The following is a 21,416-nucleotide window of genomic DNA, read 5'->3' as shown; positions in this document are numbered from 1 at the left end:
ACTTTTGTTCCTGAATGCTGGAAGTGAATGTAATTAAGTTTACAAGTATTTCAAATGGACGTCAGTACTCACTTCTACATGTTGACAAGTCTGAATGAGTTTTGCCAAAAGAGTTTCCAGTTCAGTATTCCTCTTAATAAGGTTGGTGAGGTTACTCTCCAAATTTTGCTGTCAAAAAGAAAGAAAAGAACACATTAGCATTTTGAAGAATTTAATATTTAGGTGAACAGTTGAAAAATGGATATATTTTCAGGATCTGAACTTTGTAATTACACAGGTATGAACATGAGACTTCCATTTTGATATGATCCATTAAATGTTTTGTCTATGCATCAAGTACGGCAAGACAAGAGAGCAGAAAAGTTCAAGATATGAGCAAGTTCTAGAAAACAGAGTTTCTAAGGACCTACTAAAAACTAGATTAAGCAACTAGTTTTAGTCAGGGGAAAAAAAAGGAGTAAGGAGAACAGCAGGGAAGCTAAAAACATTTCACCAAAAAAAGTGGTTTGTTTTGGCTGAGAACACTTTTTGACTCCTTATTTCCTGCTCTCAGTCTAACATCTGAATTTAAAAGCCTGTTGCTAACTGAGGTCTCCAAGTATGTGCCCCTTTGGGACTGTATTTGTAAGGACCCAGTAGATGGGTCAGCACTTTCTTCTTGTGATTCACAGTGCTGGGGGGGATTGATCTGATTGATTGAATTCCCTAGGTCAATAGAGTTGTATTTTTTAATAAATATTTCTGAAGAAAAACATCCTTTTTACGCATAAGAATGAAATACCTACTCACAGGTTGTGCCTTCCCTAACTGCTCTTAAGAGAGAACTTGTGGCTTATGTCTGTGTTTATCAACTGATTATGGCTGCAATAAATATCTGCAACTGCGGGAGATCAGAGTGCTTTCCGGCTTCCAGATCCGAGGCCGCATCCTGGCCACTGTGCAGCTGCATGTGAGACTCCTCTCCATATCCACAGGAAGGAAATCCAAGCACACGAGAAGGAGGAGGTCTGTGATGGCTGTGACCCGCTCCCTGGTCTGGCTGCCTTGGGACCAGGACCCTGCCGTGCACCGTGGGCCTTGCAACTACCAGCTCCTCGCTTTTTACTACACATCGCGAGATAGCTGCTGTTTTACATGGAATTCCATCTTCTGGAAACACAGGGGCATGAAAACGTCCTGGTTTTGCATAAACGCAAAGTTTCCACACAGATAAACCTCTGTAAATATAACTTGAGTACATAAAAGAGAATAAGGAAAAAAGGAATTAAGCCATTAAAAAGAGTCCTGACTGTAAACACTCATTTATTTCAGTAACTTCAGGGGCACGTATTTAATTTTGAAAATCCTGGGAACTGCTGGCGTGACAAGCTGTTCCTCATAGTTATTCACCTATGTAAGTGTGTGAGACTAGTCCCTTGCTTAGTATTCTTGACAGGCTGACAGTCCCTGCCTTTTAATTGTACTTTGTCCTCCGAGCAGCCCCCAGTATCTCGGAAGTACTGAACAAGAATACCAGAACTGGGCCCCGTGCTTCTCTCCTCACAAGGGCTGTAGTGTCTCTGCAGAGCTCTCATTAAATTCATTCCTCCTCATATTTTATTAATGGGCTTCTTGTCTTCACACTGCTACTTTTTGCCCCGATGTATCTATTCCGTCGCTTAAGTCCCTTCAGCTACCATGAACTCACCTGACTTCTCTCATCCTTTCCGGGCCCCCCCTTACCACCTGCACTTAGTGTGTGTCTGTGTGTGTCCGTGTGTGCGGCTGTGTGTCTCTGTGTCTGTGTGTCTCTGTGTCTGCGTGTCTGTGTCTGTGTGTTTCTTTCTGGGGCTGTTGCTCCCCGCCTATTTCATGCTGTTTTAAACCACTTTGTTCCTTGCCCTCCCTTTCTGCAGCCGTGCAGTCTCCTTACTCCTTGCATATGGCTACAAACGAATGAAGCTGGCAATATTTCACTGCTGAACCATACGTACTTTGGCATTTACCAGGGCTGATGCTGTAAACACCGGAGGAGCAGTCAGTCCTGTTCCATTAAAGATAGCACAGGATTTTGATGGCTTTACGTATATACCCCTTCCGAGAAGGGTGATTGGTGTTTGAAGTACATAATTTTGGCATTTTCTTCCCAGCACAGCCATGCATATCGTGTATCACAAGCTCTGGCTGTAAAAATACCTTCTACACTGCATTTATTTTATAGCCCATTAAAACAAAGAGTAACAAGAACGGGCATTCTTTACCGAACAGTTTGAGCTGTATCTTATATTTCCATAAGCTGTACTGTGAACGATCATTTAATTGCAAAGGCATGTTTGCTGTGCTGTTAGATGTCCCTTTATAGAGCTGAGACTCACATGCAAAGTCAAAATACCATATATAGTTACAGCATCAGATAACCTTTGTCTTTAAAAACCAGTTTGTTAAGGGGGGCCCAAATGTGCAAATATTCTTGAAATGATATTTATATAGCTATATACCTTCTTATTGCCCATATGTTCATTTTGTACATGTTCTAATATTTTATACCAAAAGATTTAAAATTAAAAATGTAAATTCTTGATTGGGATTGCCTAATTTTAAACATATTATTGGACTAACAGTTGGGACCTTCACATACTATGAAGAAAAAATATTCTCAAAGCTGTTATGGAATACTGCAGTGATTTTCAATAACCTGAAAGTGCCTTGAACTAAAGCCATTAATATATGAAGAGTAAGTATTTTTCTCTGAAACAGAAATTTATTTACCCATAGATTACATATAGATTATTATATCCATGATATTTTCAAATTCTGGATAAAGAACAAAGTTTTAGAGTAAGTGCTCTATCTAGTGAATATAAACATAAAACCACATATATTATTATGGTTTCACACAGGTCTCTTGATGTCCTCTGCATTTCTCAATTGTGAAAATGGAGGATAACTACTAAACAAGTGAGTTGCCTTACAAAAATTAGAGTTAATGCATTCCTGTGCTCTAGCTCCTCGAACTGTGTCATTTTCAAACTGGAAAGCCTGGAATTTTGTTTCCTTGCAGGTCGGTATGCAAGAGATTGGGGTCTTTTTAAGTCAAGAAGCATCAGAATTTTGATAAACTTCTGTTGAAGAACATCAGTTTATATTAATGTTTTACTAAATAGCAAGAACCTGGCAGCTGCTTTCTGAAATTAATGTCAATCTTTTCAGTTTCACTAAGGGCAAGTACTGAATGGCAGCTCTTAAAACTGGCCTGACTTGAAATTTTTAAAGGTCATAAAACTCGATCAATTCTTGCAGTAGGTTTACCCAGATTTTCTCTTGGCAGTATCTTCCTCTAGTTCTTTCCCCTATTCCATTTCCATACAGACCATGGCACCACTTTGGCTACCACATGATACTACATACCAGAAGCGGAGTTCAAGCCTTGCACTCATTCTTTACTCTGCACAGGGGGAGCTGGAAAGGGCCTGAAAGACTTTTAAGTTTCAGAAGTAGTTTAACTTGCTCACAGACTTTCCATAGTGTCACAAACTCATTTCACATCCACACCTGAAACTTCCCAGGTTGTGTAAAACTTCAACGCCAAATTTGGAGCTCTGGCCATCTTCAAAAATTGATCCAGTGCTGTAGACCAGAATTCCTGGGATAGTGAATTGTAGCCAGGTTTTAAGTCTGGAGAAAGTGTGCTCCCGCATTATGATAAGTATATGTGAAAATAAGTGGCAGAATAAGCTTATTCAAAGTATCTTCCTTCCTCCCACCTAACGTTCTACTGCCATGCTCTTAGGTGAACCAAATTACAACTGTATTTTTGGAAATGTTCTAGATAAATCGTAATTTCTTAAACATTTCCACCTGCCTTTCCTGATCTTTTTTGGTCACTTGCCAATTTTCATCATCACCTGTCTATTAAAAACTGATCTTGGAAATGCAGGGGTTGGACTTTAAAAGAAGGACAATAGTTGTTGTGCATTTGCTCTGTGAAGAGACTTCATGTACGTTAACTCAGTGGATGCAAACTGCTCTTAAAAACCAAAAGCCAGGCTGAATGCTTCCTGACATAGCCTGCATGCTGCAGACCTAGCCCAAGATCTTGACATTCCATGTGTGCTTTGCAACTGTTTTTACAATATCCAGTATAAAGTGAAAAGAATGCTTACTGTCCATTTAGCATGGTCTGACAACTATACAACATAAATATTCCTATAATCTTGGGATAAATCCAAGTAGATGGAGTCACAGACATGTAATTGAAAAGGACAGTTGAGGATGATGTTTCATTTTGACTCTGCATGCCTATAAAATGATACGATCCAGGGACTGGAGTCTGAAGTTGGAAAAATTAATGCTAAAAATTAGAGGAAGGCAACTCAGGACTGGATGCCTTCTTTAAGCTGCTGTCTAGCTCGCACTGAAGTCATGATCTCGTTGCAGTAACGGCTGCATGAGGCTTGTGCCCTGATTGAAGTGGGAGGTCAGACTAGATGATCATAATGGTCTCTTTTGGCCTTTAAATCTACCAGTCTATGAGAACCAAATGTGAACCCATGCCCTTTGCCAAATTAACAGTCTCACGCAAAGCATCGCTTGTCTAAAATAGGTAGGTAGCACAAACAGATAGTCCTAAGCTACTATATGGGTTGAAAATGCTGTCAAAATAAATTAATGTAAGCTTCTTAAGAAGAAAAACACTGACTTGTGTGCTCCTGCCTTACATCACAGCAGAGAAAACAACAACATCCCGGAGATCTTCTCAGAGGCCTTTTCCTGGTCCATAAAAAATGTCTGTTTAAAGGGCCACAAGATAAGACATATAGCTATCAGCTACAATGAGATTTTAAATTCCATTTGAAGTAAAGCCACTGTCTTTTTCTCATTAAAAATATTGTTTTTCCTGCTACTGTTAAATATAAGTACGCATTTGTATTTTCCACTCACTGCTTACTGGAAGGTTTTGAGAACCAATCCACTGAAACTGCAGCACATGCTAAGAGTCACACACTGTGGGACACTACTTTGTAACAACAGCCTTGCTCACCATTTACATCAAATCCATCATGATCAAAGCCCTTCGGCAGAAAACATTGACAGCAGTTTGCATTTCCTTTGCTCCTGGTGTAGAACTGACCAGGGTAAGGCATATTCTGAGGCTACCTCCCAGTTTAAAGAAGAAAACAACTTTGGAATGCCTTCTGGGCTTATCAGAGCCCTGCACAGTGGAAATTAGGTTAAGTAATTATATAGGCTTCATGAGAACCACAGCCACCCTCCCATCACCTCTTTACAAATGGTCAAACTGAAACAGAGGTTATATATTTTCAGATTTGGTCGGTTGAAGAGTGTAACCAGAAGCCACACGGTTACACTGCAGTAAAACAGAGACGAGGAATAAGACACCGCAAAGCAGAAGTGTGATCATAGCCTAACTTACTCAAGCTAGCGGGGCAACCATAGCGGTGTTGACATGGCAGATCAGTACATGCAGGCTGGCTGGAGATCATAAATATACACCCTGTCGCTAACGAAGTCCATGCAACCACATCTTCGCTGCAACTGTTTTTCCTCCTAACTCGAAGAAGTTATGCTTGCAATGTGCTCCAGTTACGTTTCCACCTCGTCGTGGTGACATACCCTATGAACTAGGCCTGTTGCCTCCAGGACTTGTTTCTAACCTATTAAAAAAGTTGCCAATCAATTCCAGAAGAACTGACAGAATATCAAGCATGGTTTTGAGCCAAGTTTTGGGTGTATGCGAGTTTAATGTTTCCTTCGGTGCTCTTTATTTAAATGGACATGCCAGGTGCACATGGAAAAACTTAAGCTAATTTTTATTCTATGTACTTGTCCTGAAACAGATGACTACTCTCCTGTAGGATACACCAGCTCGACCCTGTATTTCTCCAGCCAGGGAATGGTAACATTTGCGGTTAATAGGAATGATCGACCTCAAGTCTCAAATGTGCAGAGCTTGACAACTGCACTCCACATTTCTATGTGAAAAGAAATAATAGCTATGATGTTGATACACGCCTGGGGACTAAGATTTTTACCTCAAGTGATTACAGTATATCACAAGGAAAGACCCATGAGATACTGCACTGTTAATTAATTGTCCAGGACTATTTTTATTAAAAGTGCAATAAAAATAGCTGCATTTGAAGCCACTATGACTTAAATGATGCTAACTAAGTTAGGCCTATTTCCATATTTCATAGGAATGTCGCTTATTTTTTTATTAACCCTTATTTAAAATAGGACATTGTGAAAATTAAAGGAAATCCAAGCATATCAGGTTCTTGACCACATAAAATCTTTATTAAATGAGAGCACAATATTCTAGGGAAAACCGACAACTGTGCTCTCACTTCTCTGCAAAGCCATGCCCTCAAACATACCACGGGTGCTTGCCACTTGCAGCCATGGCTCTGCCCTTTGATTCAACTACACCAATCTGGCCTTGTGAGTTGCTTTGCTGCCATGCTCTTTAGCCTTCCTTCACTGCTGCTTCTCCCTTCCTCAGAACATAAGAGAAATTTCACAGCTGGGGCCTCTGAGGAAAAAGGACAGGACGAGAGCCATATATAGTACGCTAGAGCAAAAGTTTTCCTTTGATGTGCAGTACTAGGTTTGGGAAAGAAACAATAATATACTTAATAACTATTCTGCCTGTAACAGGGACCATGATTACCAAGAACACAGGCCAATGGAACTGACACTGCTTAGTTATTTTCAATATTATAATGTGAAATGTACATACAAAAAATGAAAAGAAAACACCATTTTCTTTTAAACAGAGAAAGCAATTTGTTTTCTCAGGGCATTCAAACATGTTATAAAAACTCTGTCCCAGTTTAGACAATGACAAAACTGAATATAGGGCAAGTAATTTTTTTTTAGAGATTCCCATTTCAGTCAAACTATTACAAGATGTTGGCTTGGCTGGGATCTGGGGGGTTGGTTCAGCGTTATTTCTAACGAATCAATAATCAAAGAAGGACTAGAATAATGATCAGGAATCAAGGCTCAAGAAAGACTAGATTAAGATTTGACTAAAGTAAAAACCGAAACCAGTCTCGGACTGATATGTGAGCTAATCAAGGTTTGCAAAACTAGATATATTTGAGGCCCAAATATATTTGGTGGTTGGGTTTTTTTTGCTTCAATGCCGTAGTCAGACTGGAAGCTGAAGTGTTAAAAGAGCACAACAAATACCAGACACCCTGCATTTAAAGCATGTCATTAAAGACTTATTGAGGATTCATAAGCTCATTCTTTTCCCCATGGGTTAATCCAGTGCAATGAAGGGGGTTAAGGAGAAATTGAACTGTTGCACAACTGTCCTGCAGCATCGTGGCTGCATCTACTTCCAAACTCCCAGGACAGAGAATGTACTTAAAACCAGGAGTTCAACAAGAGCTCCTGCTTATGAGATGCCTAATCTAATATTGCACAAGGAAGACCTGGGAAGTATTCATTCCAAAAACTGAAGTTCTGAGTTTTGTACATAACTAATGACAGACATTTATAGGAAGAGAAAGCAAAAAGCTCATCTAAAGAACCACAATTTATGCAGTGTTATTAAAGTCCTGGCTTCTACGGATGTCTGCCTAAACATTTCTGAAAGTTTGTATTTTATTTAAGAGGTTATATTATGGAAAAAAATCTGGTTTTAATCAGTCAGGACATATTACTGCATTTTGTGGTTGAAAAATTCCATCTTATCTAACCAGGTATGTATAAAAAGCAATTCAGTATTATGCAAGACTGGCAGGTTAGAAAGGATAGCTAGATAGGCGAGGGGTAGAGGCGGTCAACATGGTGATTTGGTCTGTGTTAGGTAGCAGACGGGTGGAGCTGTCACAAACTTAATTCAGCTCTTTCTGCTTGCCTGTAACAAAGCTGCCATTTGAGGCCACTGCATTTATGTTTCTCAGTATGGCAAACAGCACTTTGAAGGACGTCTGTAGATGGCCCTCCTGAGGATATTAATTGTCCATCTGAAGAATGAAGCTGGAAGTCCATCTCCTGCCACGGCTGGAAGGACTGGAACGCCCAGGGCACACACTGGCTTTGTCTGCTACTGGTGCAGCAACTAGCAGTTGGGCTGAACAGACCACCAGTAGGGATTTATTCAAGAAACGGGAGTGACTTTCTGTGCAGTTCCTCCACAGAGAGGAAACAGGTGCATCTTTTAACACAATATATTCCCAGCTGTTGCTCTGGCAGCATATTAGGAGCCATATAAGCACCACTGGTACGCCCAGGTGAAGCCAGAGCACAGCATCTCTTTTGGAAAATGCTGATCCCACTGTCCAACGGCATGGTGCATGAGGCAAGTGTCAACCAACCACTCAACCAGAAAGACCCAACTCTGACTTAGGGTAAATCATACTAAACAAAGCCCCACTTACAATTACGTTATATAGTATTTTTTTGTGTTTATAAACTCTCCAGGATTTTGCCAAGAAGTACACCATGAGCTAATTCTTCCACTCTGGAACGCTCTGGTTTTGCGCCACTGAAGTCATTGGTGGCTCTGCCTTTTCCTTCCCGAGAACAGGCTCCAGCTGCAAGACGTTACTTGCAATAAAAAAGTTGGCATCCGTCCAGTTTAATGCTCATTCTGGCACATGCTCATTGCCTTGCTGCACGCAGTTAGAGCTTGGTCTAGACGGAAGTGTAAATCTCTCTGCGTTTTCTTCTCTTATTTTGCTCTATTTCCTATTCAGTATACTAACCCTCTACTATATTGAGTAAATGCCCCAAAAGAAGTTTGGCATGGTAAACTTGAGTTACTCACATTTTTAAAGTTTAGACACAGGCTTAAATACTTTTTGGAAAAGAAGGCTTAAACATTCATCTAACATACTTGTCAATCTGGCCTGATAATATAATTTATCAGTATTTTTCTGTACAAAGCTTTTGACCAAGCACCAGATCTTGAATTTAGGAGTTAGGAAAATAATCATCCTTGATTCAGATTTCAGCTACAGAGTTGTTATTATATTTAAATCTTTGACTTTACAAGTTGCTATGGATAAAACCAGAGAATAATGTTAAATAATCTTAGTACAATTACATACTTAGGGACTTACTAAAACAATGTGATGGTAATGAGCTAAGTTTAAACTAAATAGTGAGTATAAATTGCAAGATACAGATCATGATTTGGAATCAGATTTTGTTTCGTATTTCTGTCATATTCAGGTGAAGCTTCTGTTCTGACCTGCCTAACCCTTATCACCAATACTTCATCAGAGATCAACTCCAGATTTCAAATTTACCAACCAACAAAAAAACCCAACAAAAAAACCCAAACCCAAAACCAAAAAAGGCAATAACTAAACCAAACTACCACCAACAAAATAATAGGAGCTTTTGGTTGGAAAACCAGGTTCAGGTCTGAGTATAATTTAAATATCGATCCACTGGAAAAATAACCACAACAAAAATAGCACTTCCTTTTTGCCTTGTATTTGCAACTGATAAATCAGAGAAAAGCATACCAAGGAAATAGTCAGCAGGCAGAAGTATCATCTTCTCTCACTTAATGTGCAACACTAAAAGCTATTATTCCTCCCCTTACCTCAGCAGTGGACCCAACTCCATTCCCAGACATCCTGATCTCCCTCACCACTCTTACCTCCAAAACACGTATGTATTTTGCCCCTTTTTCTTTGGTCATGCTGTGACCTGCCCAGCTGCTGCTACCATGCGCCCCTCACCTCCTGCTAGATTTTTAGTTTAGTTGAACCCAGTTGCTGGCTCTTGCTCTGTCGGCAGTGCAGATTGTCAAGAGTTTCTGGGTGGAAAGTCTGAAAGTAACTTGAATGCTCAAGAAAATGCTCAGGGGGTGAGGGGTGTGTGCTACAGCCAGGGGAGCACCCAAAGAAATAATTCCTTTCCTTCCCCTGCTAAGGTATTATTTTTCAGTCCCTATTGGAGTGCATATCCATTCACATTAAAATGCAATAATCAATTCAATGTTAATCAGACTATCATTTGACAGGCCAATAATTGAAGGACAGATTATTATTTAACATCCCTCGACAATTTATATGGAATGGTTAAAAAAACCAACAAACCAAAAGCAAATGTCCCATGTGGAGGCCATATTAGACTTCCGTATTTCACTTATTTCAGCATTGCAGATAATAACAGATGTATTTCATTTTACTAATATGAACTAATCAATTAGTATGAACTAATGAATTGTTCATACTAATATGAACAATTGCATGAGGATACTTCAAAGTAGTGAATTTTAGCTCAAGAAGGCATGTTTGCATGATTATGGACCGAGTACTTTTGTAGTTTATTTTTACTATGTTCCTATGATAATAAATCACTTGTACCATGCCAAACCATAAATGTAACTCAAGCCAGTTCTACTTCATCAATATTTGAGGTCCCATCATTATATTCCAAACATTATTTTCCATTTGTTGCCTCAGTTTACATACAGCTTGAAAGCATATACGAGGTAAAACTTCTGTCAGTAAGAATCAGCGGATTGTGACAATATGTTCCTAGTAGCACCACAGAACTCTGGTCTCTCCAGACATTTAAAACATACCATTAAAAATTTAAAATTCTGCTGTAGTTTGGCAAGGACATAGGTCACACCATATGAAATCAAAGGACATATTTAGAAAAAAAGTGTAAATAGAAGCCCAAATATGTGCACCTGTAAGATTTCACACTCACACTGCGCAGGCACAAGCTTATCTATCACTGTTTCAATTTCTAACACATAATTTTGTACTTCAGCTTCTGAGTTGAAACTTTCCTTTCTCTGTTTTCTTGACATTTCAGATTCTCAGCTGAAAGGCAGAACACTCAGGAAAGATCGACATGTTCTCTTCATAAAAGAACTGGAACAATTAATAAGAGATCTACATGTTCTAATAGCAAGAGGCCTCGCACATTTTACTAATAAAATAAGGACAAGAAGCTTTGTCTTTGATGTCAACATTAAACATACAAATTTGCATTAGTAACTTTGGTGAATCTGGCATCAGAAAAGAGAGCATTTAATGCATAGAAAACCAAAGCAATATTTAAGTACATATATATCCCATAATTTCATAAATGCCCAATTAAGAAAAAAAACCTTACGAATAACAGAGAGTAAACCATCTGAATCCACAGTCCCTTTTCTATAAGAACAGCAAGTGATACGTACCACCCAACCCTTCTTTAAAACCTTAGAAACTTAAGAAAAATCAAGGTAATTTTAAATTGCCATTTCCCTGTTACTTCTTCCTCCAAAATGCCAAATTCAGAACTGATGGTCCCCTAGAGGAAATCATGTGTGAGTAATGAAGCCTTCTAACTTACCTTTGAATGATATACAAAGAATCTTAGACCCTTTCATCTTATCTAGTCCAGCATATCTAAATTAAGGATGCAGAACTGAGCTAGTCTTACATGGCCTGCTCATCATCTTCACATCAGGTGGGCTAACAGTAGGAAAATGTAGAATCAGCCTGCCTGAACCCTGCCATATAGCTTTAGCCGCTTTTCTGTAACTGTTTATCACGCCGGGCCTTCAGGCAATGAAAAATACGTGTGCCTACATTTTGGTGAAAAGACTAGCAATTTAGAGAGATGTGCAAATCCAATTATTCCTGGAGAAAGAGGGAGGGAGATCTTAACATTTCATTTGTCACATTTAGATAACATGACCAATTTATACAGACTTCCTCCAGACAAATTATTCATTTGATTTATCACAGCCTTTGAAGTTTTCCTTACTATCAAGGCTGGCAAACTTTTTCCACTGAAAACATGAGCCAATGCTGATTATATAAGTATGCTTCTCATGGCACTTTGGGAAGATAGAAAAACTGTAAAGCCTATGGAAGTATTTATTTGGGGCCTTTAATTAACTAATTTTGATTTTGATCTCAGACAAAGTTTTCTTTGGAGAACAGACATGGACTTGATTCACCCAGTACATTTCTTCAGGTTTGTATTTTTAACATCCATTGTTTCTGAGAGTCAGGTCTACTGACTTTGTGAGAAACACCTTCTCTTCAGCAGTATAAAACAGACACAAACAAGCATGCATTTACATAGGTACTCATACATGCTCTGTAACGTGGAAAAAATAAGTTATGCAATGTGCAAATGGTGTAGAATAAGAACGCAGAGTCTCCTCTGGTGTTTCCGTGCATGATTCACAATAGCATTTTGGGGTCATACGACACTGATTGAGGGCTAAGCCTGATTTCATACACTCAACAGTTTTTAAAACACCCCATGAAAATATAGCTCTTTAATTTCCTTTGTTCTTTTTCTTGACTGAAGGAGTTAGGTTTGACTGAAGGAGTTAGATCTTTACTCCCTGGAGAAGCGAAGGCTCAGTCAGGACCGCATCACAGTATTCCTGTACTTAAAGGGCAGCTACAAAGAGGACAGAGGCTCTCTCTTCACAAGAAGCTACAGGAAGAAGACAAGGGGCAACGGGTACAAGTTGCAGTGGGAGAGGTTTCATCTTGATGTAAGAAATTTCTTACAGCGGGAACAACCATTCACTGTAACAACCTCCCCAGGGACGTGGTAGAGTCCTCATCACTGGAGCTTTTCAAGATGCAATTGGACAGATGGCTAGATAACCTCATCTAGGCTCCCCTTCCCATGAAAGTTTGGACCAGATGATCTTTCGAGGTGCTTTCCAACCTGGGCTGTTCTATGATTGATGATTTATTAAGTACTTTTATTAGTTAAAGAGCTGTATCTATAATCGAAGCATTCTTTTAAGTGTGGGTCTGTGTGCGTGTGTGCGTGCGCATGTATGGGCGTGTTCTAGCAAATGCTATGGTGAAGTCAACTTACAGGTTAGTCTGGGCTCTTATTCTAGCTCTCTGGGCTCCATGCCTGTATTTTGAGCTGATTTGCCCAGTTTGAGCTGATTTCAATTATGCAACTCTTTCCTGATTTTGAACATTATAGGGTCACTAACAGTCAAAAGTGAGTTATGTATGGGAGAGGAGAATTGACATCTATCTAATTCCTACTGGCCTGGTCCGCTCTTTCCCGTATCGCCAGGAGTTTGGAAAGCAAAGCCTGGCAACACTTGTCAACCCCCAGGACTTCAGGCTTTCCCAGACTGAGGGGCTTCGATTCCTCCTTTCTGCACGCACACCTGTTTGCCCCATGCATAAACATGCAAGGCTGTGAGATGGCCAAGAAAATAATTGTGCAAACAGCAGAGGGGGTGCCAGGAGGACTATGCCATATATTACCTGCGTAACTGATGTCAAGAGCAGCTCTATTTCCCCAACTGCTCCGCTGTTTCTAGAAGCGTATACATTTTGCAGTTACACCGGGACAGGAAAAGCAAGTTGGCGTCGGTAAGCCTTTCACTTTGTTGTAACTGTTCGTGCAGGATATGGGAATTACATCTGGGAAATTGCATATTCTAGATAATATTACTGAATATTGAAATGACAGCTCTGTTAACTTTCATCATTTTCATTTGTTTCTGCCGGAGTGGCTCCTATCCCGCATACTTAAAGTATAAAACTAGCTTTTACCCAGGATTTGTTAATTAATAAGGATCTTATTTTACTTTATAGTTCAATATCTCAGGGGTTTTTTTGTTCTCGTAATAATGTATTTGTTCCGAAAGCTAACAGCAACTCAAATCATGCAATGTGTTTGTTTCCATAGTAACCACCTTGATTCAACTGAAAGAAACAAATGAAACACCAAATACATGAGGTCTTAAAATGCCTTAAATTAGTTAAGTAATTAAAAAAAATTGATAAAACCAGTTTTCTTAATAGAGATAAATCAGTAAAAGTGCATACTTTGTACTTTCCCTCTATGAATTTTAATGACTTTTACAAGAGAGAAACATTATTTCACAGATTATTTGATTTCCCTAAGATCAAATGCCTTTAATCCAAAACCCACTGAAGACTATACTAGTTTTCTAGTAAGTCAGTGGGCTTTGAATGAGACTCATCAGAAGCCAGTAAAGCTAAGAAGAAGGTCCCTCCTGTCACAGATACCATGTGCTGGTAACGTGTGCTTGCACAGACAAGTAATCTGGGCGTTCAAGATATTGATTAATTATTACTTTGTCGTCAGAGTAGCATCGGTATATTTGGTATCACACTATGGCTCAAACAACATATACATGATTACCGATGACAACAAAAGCAATGACTCAAAGACGCCTAGGTTTGACATAACAGAGGTACATTGCCCTTGCCACAGTCCATTGGTACATGATCAAAGTGAAAACTTACTGGATAAACATTCCTAAAACTAGCACCTCAGAAACATTTTATGAAAAATTATTGTCTTGCTGCTGAATGTCATTTTGAAACTGCATGTCTGAAAAAGGAGATTTCAATAGTTCCTGCTGGGTTTGTCCAGACCTTTAAGGCTGTACGTTCCCATTACTAAACATGCACTGCGGGATGCCTCCGGTGTATCACATTGGCTGCTGGATGCTTTTCAAGGTAAATAGAAACCTGGTTTGTTTCATTTTGCAGAGTTCTCTGCAGGTACCTTCCGAGATGTCTTAGGTACAAATGAAATTTGTACATCAAAAATGCTTTTGAGACTCAGGGCCGAACAACTAGCGCTCAAATCAAATGAGAATGAAAGAAAAGGAAATCACTGTAAAAGCAATGCATCTAATAGCACAACATGGTGATTTTCTTTACGGAAACACTGTACTTGGTAAAACAGCTGTTCACCCTGACGCTTGCAGAAAAGGCCCTGCAGATCCTGGTGGACAACAAGCTGACCATGTGCTTTCACGGCAAAGTTGGCGGTTTCACCTTGAAGGCGGTCAAATGCTGAAGCAGGTTGCCCAAAGAGGCTGTGGGGTCCCATCCTTGAAGACATTCAAAATAGTTAGTCCCTAAACAACCTGCACTCATTGTGCAGGGGGCTGGACTAGATAACCTCCAGAGGTCTCTTCCAAACTAAATTATTCTGTAATTCTGTAATTAAGACGCTTATCTTCATAAATCATAAATTTTACAAAAATTGTGAAAATCTGGAGATCTGTTAAGATAAGGTAGTTGAGCCTTAAATAATTTTTATATGAAGAACTTAATGAAGTATATTTATTTAGAAGCTTTCTTATATACCATTTGACCTTTCACCAGAGCTACGAGACCTATAGTATCCAAATGTGAAGTATGCTAATATACTTTTTATAAAAGTACAAGGGACCAATAAATAGCTATGAATTTAAGATTTTGTTTAAAATATTCAAGGAGGCAGATTTCAGGAAAATCAGCTTTTAGGATTTTGATAAGCTTGTGAGCTTTATTAGGTATGCCTAATATGCCCATCATTATAGTACATAGGTGCCAACTTATTTTGCACATTTGATTACACTATTTAATGTACATTGTAAAACATGAGTGAATAATGTGGCTACGTAGCTTGTTCTATTAACTTCATTGAATCTGTCCTTTGAATTCTTATCTTCTGCAGGATATCAAGTTTCAGTGAAAAATATACTTTCTGGATAGCGTACATTTACAGAAATATCACACCTTTTCTACTTCACCTGGAATCTATCACAAAGAAAGAGATTTTAATTTATTAAGGGATGTTTTTAGCTTTCAGGGCAATTGTGAGAGATGGTAAATAGAACAGGAATTCAAAGGCATCTTCAGCCTTTACTATTTCATATAGTCTACTAAAAAGAAAAATCTGGGGTTTTTTTCCTCAGTTCAGCATTGGTTGGGCACTCTAAGCTAGGGCAGTAAAAATTGTCACCCCTTTTTCAAGACTTGGCTTGTCAGCACCAGACAGTTGTGATTTAGGGCTCCTGGGCTGCGCTGATGGGCATGAACGTTTCAAAGAGCTTTAATTTTAAAACCCATCAATGGAGAAAACAGATTCAAGCCTGCTTTTAACTGCTTTTAACATTTGCTTTCTCGATATGAAAGCTGTAGGGCAAAAGGAAGAGAAAGCCTTAAAACGTGTGTGGATTGCTTTACGTAGAAGTACAAATTAGATTAAGAGAATTTAGTAATATACAGTGTTAGAAAAGTGTAAAGAAGTGAGCACCACCTAAATAAATTACAAATCCGTATATGAAACTTGTGCCTATTTCTCAGTTTCCCCTGAATAGCCTGGCTGCCTTGTTTTTCTCTGTCCCATTAAATTGTGCTTTTTTTCCACAGTCAAAAATGCCACTTAGCTGAAGTGAAATCCTTAATTCTTTTGAGGGTATACAGTATGGGTCTCCTAATTAGGACATCCTGTGGAAACTCAATTAAAAAAAAGACAGGAGAAAGAGGAAAGAAATACTATATAATACTTTTACTGAGATAATGCACAAATTAAATAAAAATGCAAGCTAAAAATTGCACGCTCTTCATTTTTCCCTGGAGGTCTTGCAAAAGGCTGAAAGCATTTTCAGTTTACTCCCACAGATTTAGAAATTTGAGTGCTATTCTGCATCAGAGCTGTAATTAGTCATTTTGGTACTAACAATGGAGTTTATAATTTCACACCAGGCTGATCATCACTTAAACCCATTTATTTCAGCTCAGTACATCCCCAGTTAATTGGAATGTTTTGCTAGTGGTGTGTTCTCATTAAGATACAGTCATGTCATTACGGCCATTAGGCTCAACCTCTTCTCTTGAATCCAACCCAGGAAACAGCCCCCCCCGAATACATGCATATTGATAGCTGGATTTAGATACACTAATGGCTATCTTCTTGTTCAACTGTGAGTTTTAGGTGAAATAAAAGAATTAGTATGCAAAATGTTGCAGTCTCTCTTGCACATGAGATCAGATTCTGCAATTACCGTGGTCATGTCTGGCCTTAGAAAGCTGAGAATTTATAAGGTCTGCCTGCAGCAAGTTTTAAAAAGTAGAAGTTTGCTATACACAAAGGGCTAAGTTCAGCCATTAGTTGAATGTAAGAATCAGATGATTTCCAGAAATGTAGCTCAGTTCATAATTTGTCCTCAACTATTTAGAACATATTTCAGACTTTTTAAAGCTGTTACTCGTATCAGCAAGGATTGTAGTTTCACCTATGATTATGCATATTTGACGTTTCCCATCATTAGATCCTGATTTCACATACAGCAATGTCAAACTTTAGTTATTCCAGATTAAATTTTCCAGATACAGTGTTTCCTTGGCCTGATTTGATTTAATTTTTATTTTTATGAAAATGCCAGATAAACCCACCAGCTAAGATTACAAAACAGGCTAGGGGAAATATGCTGCCGTCAATGACAAAAAGTCTTGCTCTGCTGCTTCAGTGCTTTGAAAGCTGGACTTAAATTTGGCAGGAGAGGTTTCTGTGCCAAGTATATGCCTTTTTGCCTTTTGCTGCCAGTCTTTCCAAATTAAGGCAAGATCTGAAAAAACTGTACATCACAGTTTTGCAAGTAAAATCTCTGAAGATTGTCAACGCTAGCTGAGCTCCAGACTCCCAGCTGACCAGACGGTACGTGGCGTACCATCACGGTACAGCTCAGGACTACTAAAACCAAATTACAATATCCTTGTAATGACTTCTCCCACCTGATGACCCAAGGCGGGGTCATATTCCAGATATAAAAGCATAGAGTTTGTCTCTCCTGTGCCCTCAGTTCCCCTTCCATGAGGACCCACTAGTTAATGCAGAGAAGTTCAACTGAAAACTGAAAGGAAGCAAGTGCCATAGTTTGATTAGAGACAGAGAAAGGAGTTCGACAAAGACATGGGATCTGGCAGACTAGCAATGGATAAAAATTGCTCCTGGTGAGGCTAGATCGGAAGCAGGTGCTGGGAAGAAATGGGGATGGACAGCTGGAAAAGCAGAGCGAGCAAAGAGTGACTTTGGAAAAGGATGCTGAGACTGGGAGTCGGGTGAGTGGGAAGTCCCTCTGGAAGTGCAGCCAGACAAGAGAGCCTGGAAGTGAGAGGGTAAAATAGCAGGGTAGATACTGGAAAGGATAACCCCAGGAATGAAAAAGGGGCAGAGATGGTTGAAAGATAAGGCGAGGGAAGGAAGAAGCAGAGCAGAAGAAGGACCAGGGGAAGGTCAGTGTGAGTTAGATGAGAATCTGCATATGGGAATTACTGTGGTGGGGAAATAGCTGGGACTGGGAAAATAAAGCCTTGCAGGGCAGAGCCACTGGGGCAAGAGACCAGAGAGGGCAGAGCCCTGATCAGAACAGTGGTCTGTGGTAGAGGGGGCTTACTGAAAATAGATGAGCATCCATGGAGTTCCAAGCAGTCTGGGAACCAAAGGAAAAGATTTAGAATACATACAGAGGTAGAGCCAGGGAAATGCTACTCTTGGGGCATGGATGCTGAGCATGTACAACTGGAAAAGGATCTGAGCAGCCAAGGAGACTGAGACTGGGTGTCAGGAAAGGGGAAGACTGAGTCTATGGAAAGAAGATGGGAATTAGAAATTAGTCTTCCTTAGAGGGAGAGGCCTCTAGGTGAATAATTTTGCAAGCCCCTGTGTGGGCTTATATTGACAGAGAAAAAAGTCAGCTCCAGACAGCATTCTTAAAATTCTCAAATGATCCCTATAATATCAGCTATACTTTCCCATTTAGCAAAATATTTCTATCTGCCAGCAGAAATACAATCACATATTACAATAGAATCACATAAATGAGACCAATAGAGGCAACGTTCTTACAATTCTGTTTTGCAACCTTGGAAATTCTGCTTATATGCAAAAAGTGAGAAGTAAAAACCATAAACAGTCCAATCATTGTCTCTGGAAATGCTGCTCTTCTGTAGACACTGAAAAAGGGAAATATCAAAGGATCCTTTACTCTTCTAAATTACCAACCTGTGATATCTGTTTCTATGAATTTTGCCATTGATTTGATTTAGGTAGGATTTCACCCCATCTTTCTTTGAAAAGGAAACTGAAATAAAGCACTTGTTCTCCTAATCTAGCTTTTAATTAATAAAAGGTTGCAATGTTAATATGATTGTTTGGTTTCCATTTTTGTTAAGGATATTTCAGTGTAAGGATCAGCTTTCTACTCTCTGCAAGCTACCAGGGTGTTAGAGGACGATATTATTTCCTTCTGCCTGCTACCAAGTATAAGGTATAATACAATGCAACTTGTCATCAGCTTTAGTTGAGTGTTTAGTGTTCTTATTAATAAATTCTCCAAATAGAAGACTCTGTGGAGTTTGTAGTTCTTTTTTTTCTTTTTCTTTTTTGACATTGCCAATCAAAGAAGAAATTAAAGTGGTTTCATTTCCCATACAACAATTATTTCACAAAATGTGTTTTCTCACAAAATGTGTGACAGTTTTGACCTACAGCAATTTGTTGCTTTGGAAAGTGTCTAGAATTTTAAGCATTTGCTTTTAAGGAACAGATCCATGATTGATGTAAATTGTGACTCTGACAAAGTTATTTATGTCAGCTGAGAACGTGTCCCTGCTAACTGTGCTGCTGATACTTACTTTGAAAAACAGATAAGGTACCTTATGATATTTATCATGACAAATCTCCCACAGATATCATATTTTTGAGGTTGTGCTACTTAATCTGACATACAAGCCTAAGGTTTTACATGAATCATTTAACAGCTTATATTAAAAACATGAAAAGCACTGAGTTTTCGGGCTAATATAGGACAGTCAAGTACAAATATAATGACAGATCTGAAGTGTAGATTTAGCGAAGTGGTAGCATAACTTTGTCATAAGAATGGGAAAACAGATCAGAAAACTACAGGAGGCTTTTTTTAGCGTGCTACCTAGTGGATACGCATCAACAGGTTTAAGGTGGGCCATCTCTTGGGAGCAGCTCCCTCTGGCACCTGGGGTCACAGTGGGAGAGACCTTGCTCTGCCCTGACACCAAGCCATGTGCTACATTGCGGGGACTTGTCCCCAGATTAGCCCTATTGCCTGCACTGCCGTGACCGAGCCACCCTGTCCTCACACCCCCGTATGTCGTGTGGTCCTACAACCATCAGCATTCAAAACTTGTGTCCAGCCACCTGGCAACACTTTGTCTCACGCCAAAGAAGAAGTGAAAGTCTTGCCTATCAATGTGCTTCAAAAGCATGCTAAAATGTTAATTATGAATGTGTGGGGTTCACTGAGTTTCAATTCCATCTTTATTACCAGGTACAGCCCAGTCAAGGATGCCATTACAGCCCAGCTATCCCTACAACCCATCTATACCAGGGTTGAGACCTTCAGTGTGTACAACACTGAACTGCACTGATTTCCGATCTGCATGTACATTCAGTTCTGAGGCCCTGGTTTGGACTGCAGCCAGGTAAAGAAGCAGCTGGTGTTATAGCAGGCTCAGTGTGTTGACATGTTTTTCAAAGGTACGTTGGCTGCAATTGCAAATATGTTCTTTGTGGGATATTCATAAATGCCAAGAGAAGCAGGCATCTAGAATACAGATCTGCAAAAAGTTGTTCATATTTAACACTTATTAATTCCAAAGGGACTTAGACTCCTAAATGCAAGGCCCATTCTTAACTTTTGAAAATATCAGGTAAAAACTCATTCTCTTCAGCCATCCATGTTTCTATACCCAAAGCCTGTCTCCCTATATCTTGCATTGAGGCCAAATCTGGTGAAAATATTATACAATGGAAAAAAACCATTGCTAGGTGCTAATACTGTGATAATCAAACCTGTCTCTCGTTGTAAGGAATACAGACAAGTTAAGACCACTTAGAAAAGCCACAGCCTGACTCTGCTAGCTGGTTTAGAGACATTTTAGTATTCATCCAACACTTGTCATATGCCAAAGGTGAAGCGTTCTCCCCCAACAGTTTTATTCGGTGCTAGCCATTTCTCTTACACTGCTAGGTATTGCTATTTGTTCAAGGAATAAGTCACTGTCTGGAAGAAAAACTGCTTTTGAAAATAAAATTCATATGTCTGACTTAACCCACACAGAGATATCCCAGCAAATCCCAATTCCCTTGTGAAAAAAATACTTAAGCAAAACAAGATTTACCATTTCTTTAAGAGATTCTGGAAATGGCATATAGCTCTAGTGCACAGCAAGCATGCTTTTAAAAGTAACACGTTTACTGTGTTACTTTCTTATTTGTCTTAAGGAAAAAGCATTCCTGACTGGTAACATCCGACAAAGAAAAAAAAAATTCATTATGAGAGCTGCATTATTTTGAGCATAGGCTGGTAGGAAAAAAACTACAGAGCAAGTTTTTCACATACGTTTTGTCTTGACTTTTATTCCCAGGAGTGACGTTTATTCTCTGGCCTTTGCCACTTCACATCACTGAGTATTTCAGTTCCTTCATTGATAAAAGAAGAAAAAGTAATACTGGCCTAACTCTATTTAATGAGGCAATGCAAAACTGGCCTCAGAGCAGTACCCAGAGGCCTTCCACAGCTACCCTCCGTGTACTGCTACTTGCTGGTTTTCGTGGGGCGGGAGCAGCCACTACAAATGTTCTGGCAGCCTGTACAA

General features: G+C 39.3%; 1 protein-coding gene across 2 annotated transcripts in view; it reads right to left on the bottom strand.

Moving 5' to 3' along the window:
• MID1 (midline 1) overlaps positions 1–21,416 on the bottom strand; it is a 151,430-nt gene that overhangs the window by 46,887 nt on the left and 83,127 nt on the right. For both annotated transcript variants that reach the window (XM_076357719.1, XM_076357710.1), the window contains exon 3: positions 73–168. In XM_076357719.1, the coding sequence (XP_076213834.1) occupies positions 73–168 (96 nt within the window). The remainder of the gene's footprint in view (positions 1–72; positions 169–21,416) is intronic.

Source organism: Aptenodytes patagonicus, chromosome 1, assembly GCF_965638725.1.
Source record: "Aptenodytes patagonicus chromosome 1, bAptPat1.pri.cur, whole genome shotgun sequence".
Lineage (NCBI taxonomy): Eukaryota > Metazoa > Chordata > Aves > Sphenisciformes > Spheniscidae > Aptenodytes > Aptenodytes patagonicus.
Note: the sequence above shows the minus strand (reverse complement) of the source record. Positions and strands in the feature narration are given on the sequence as shown.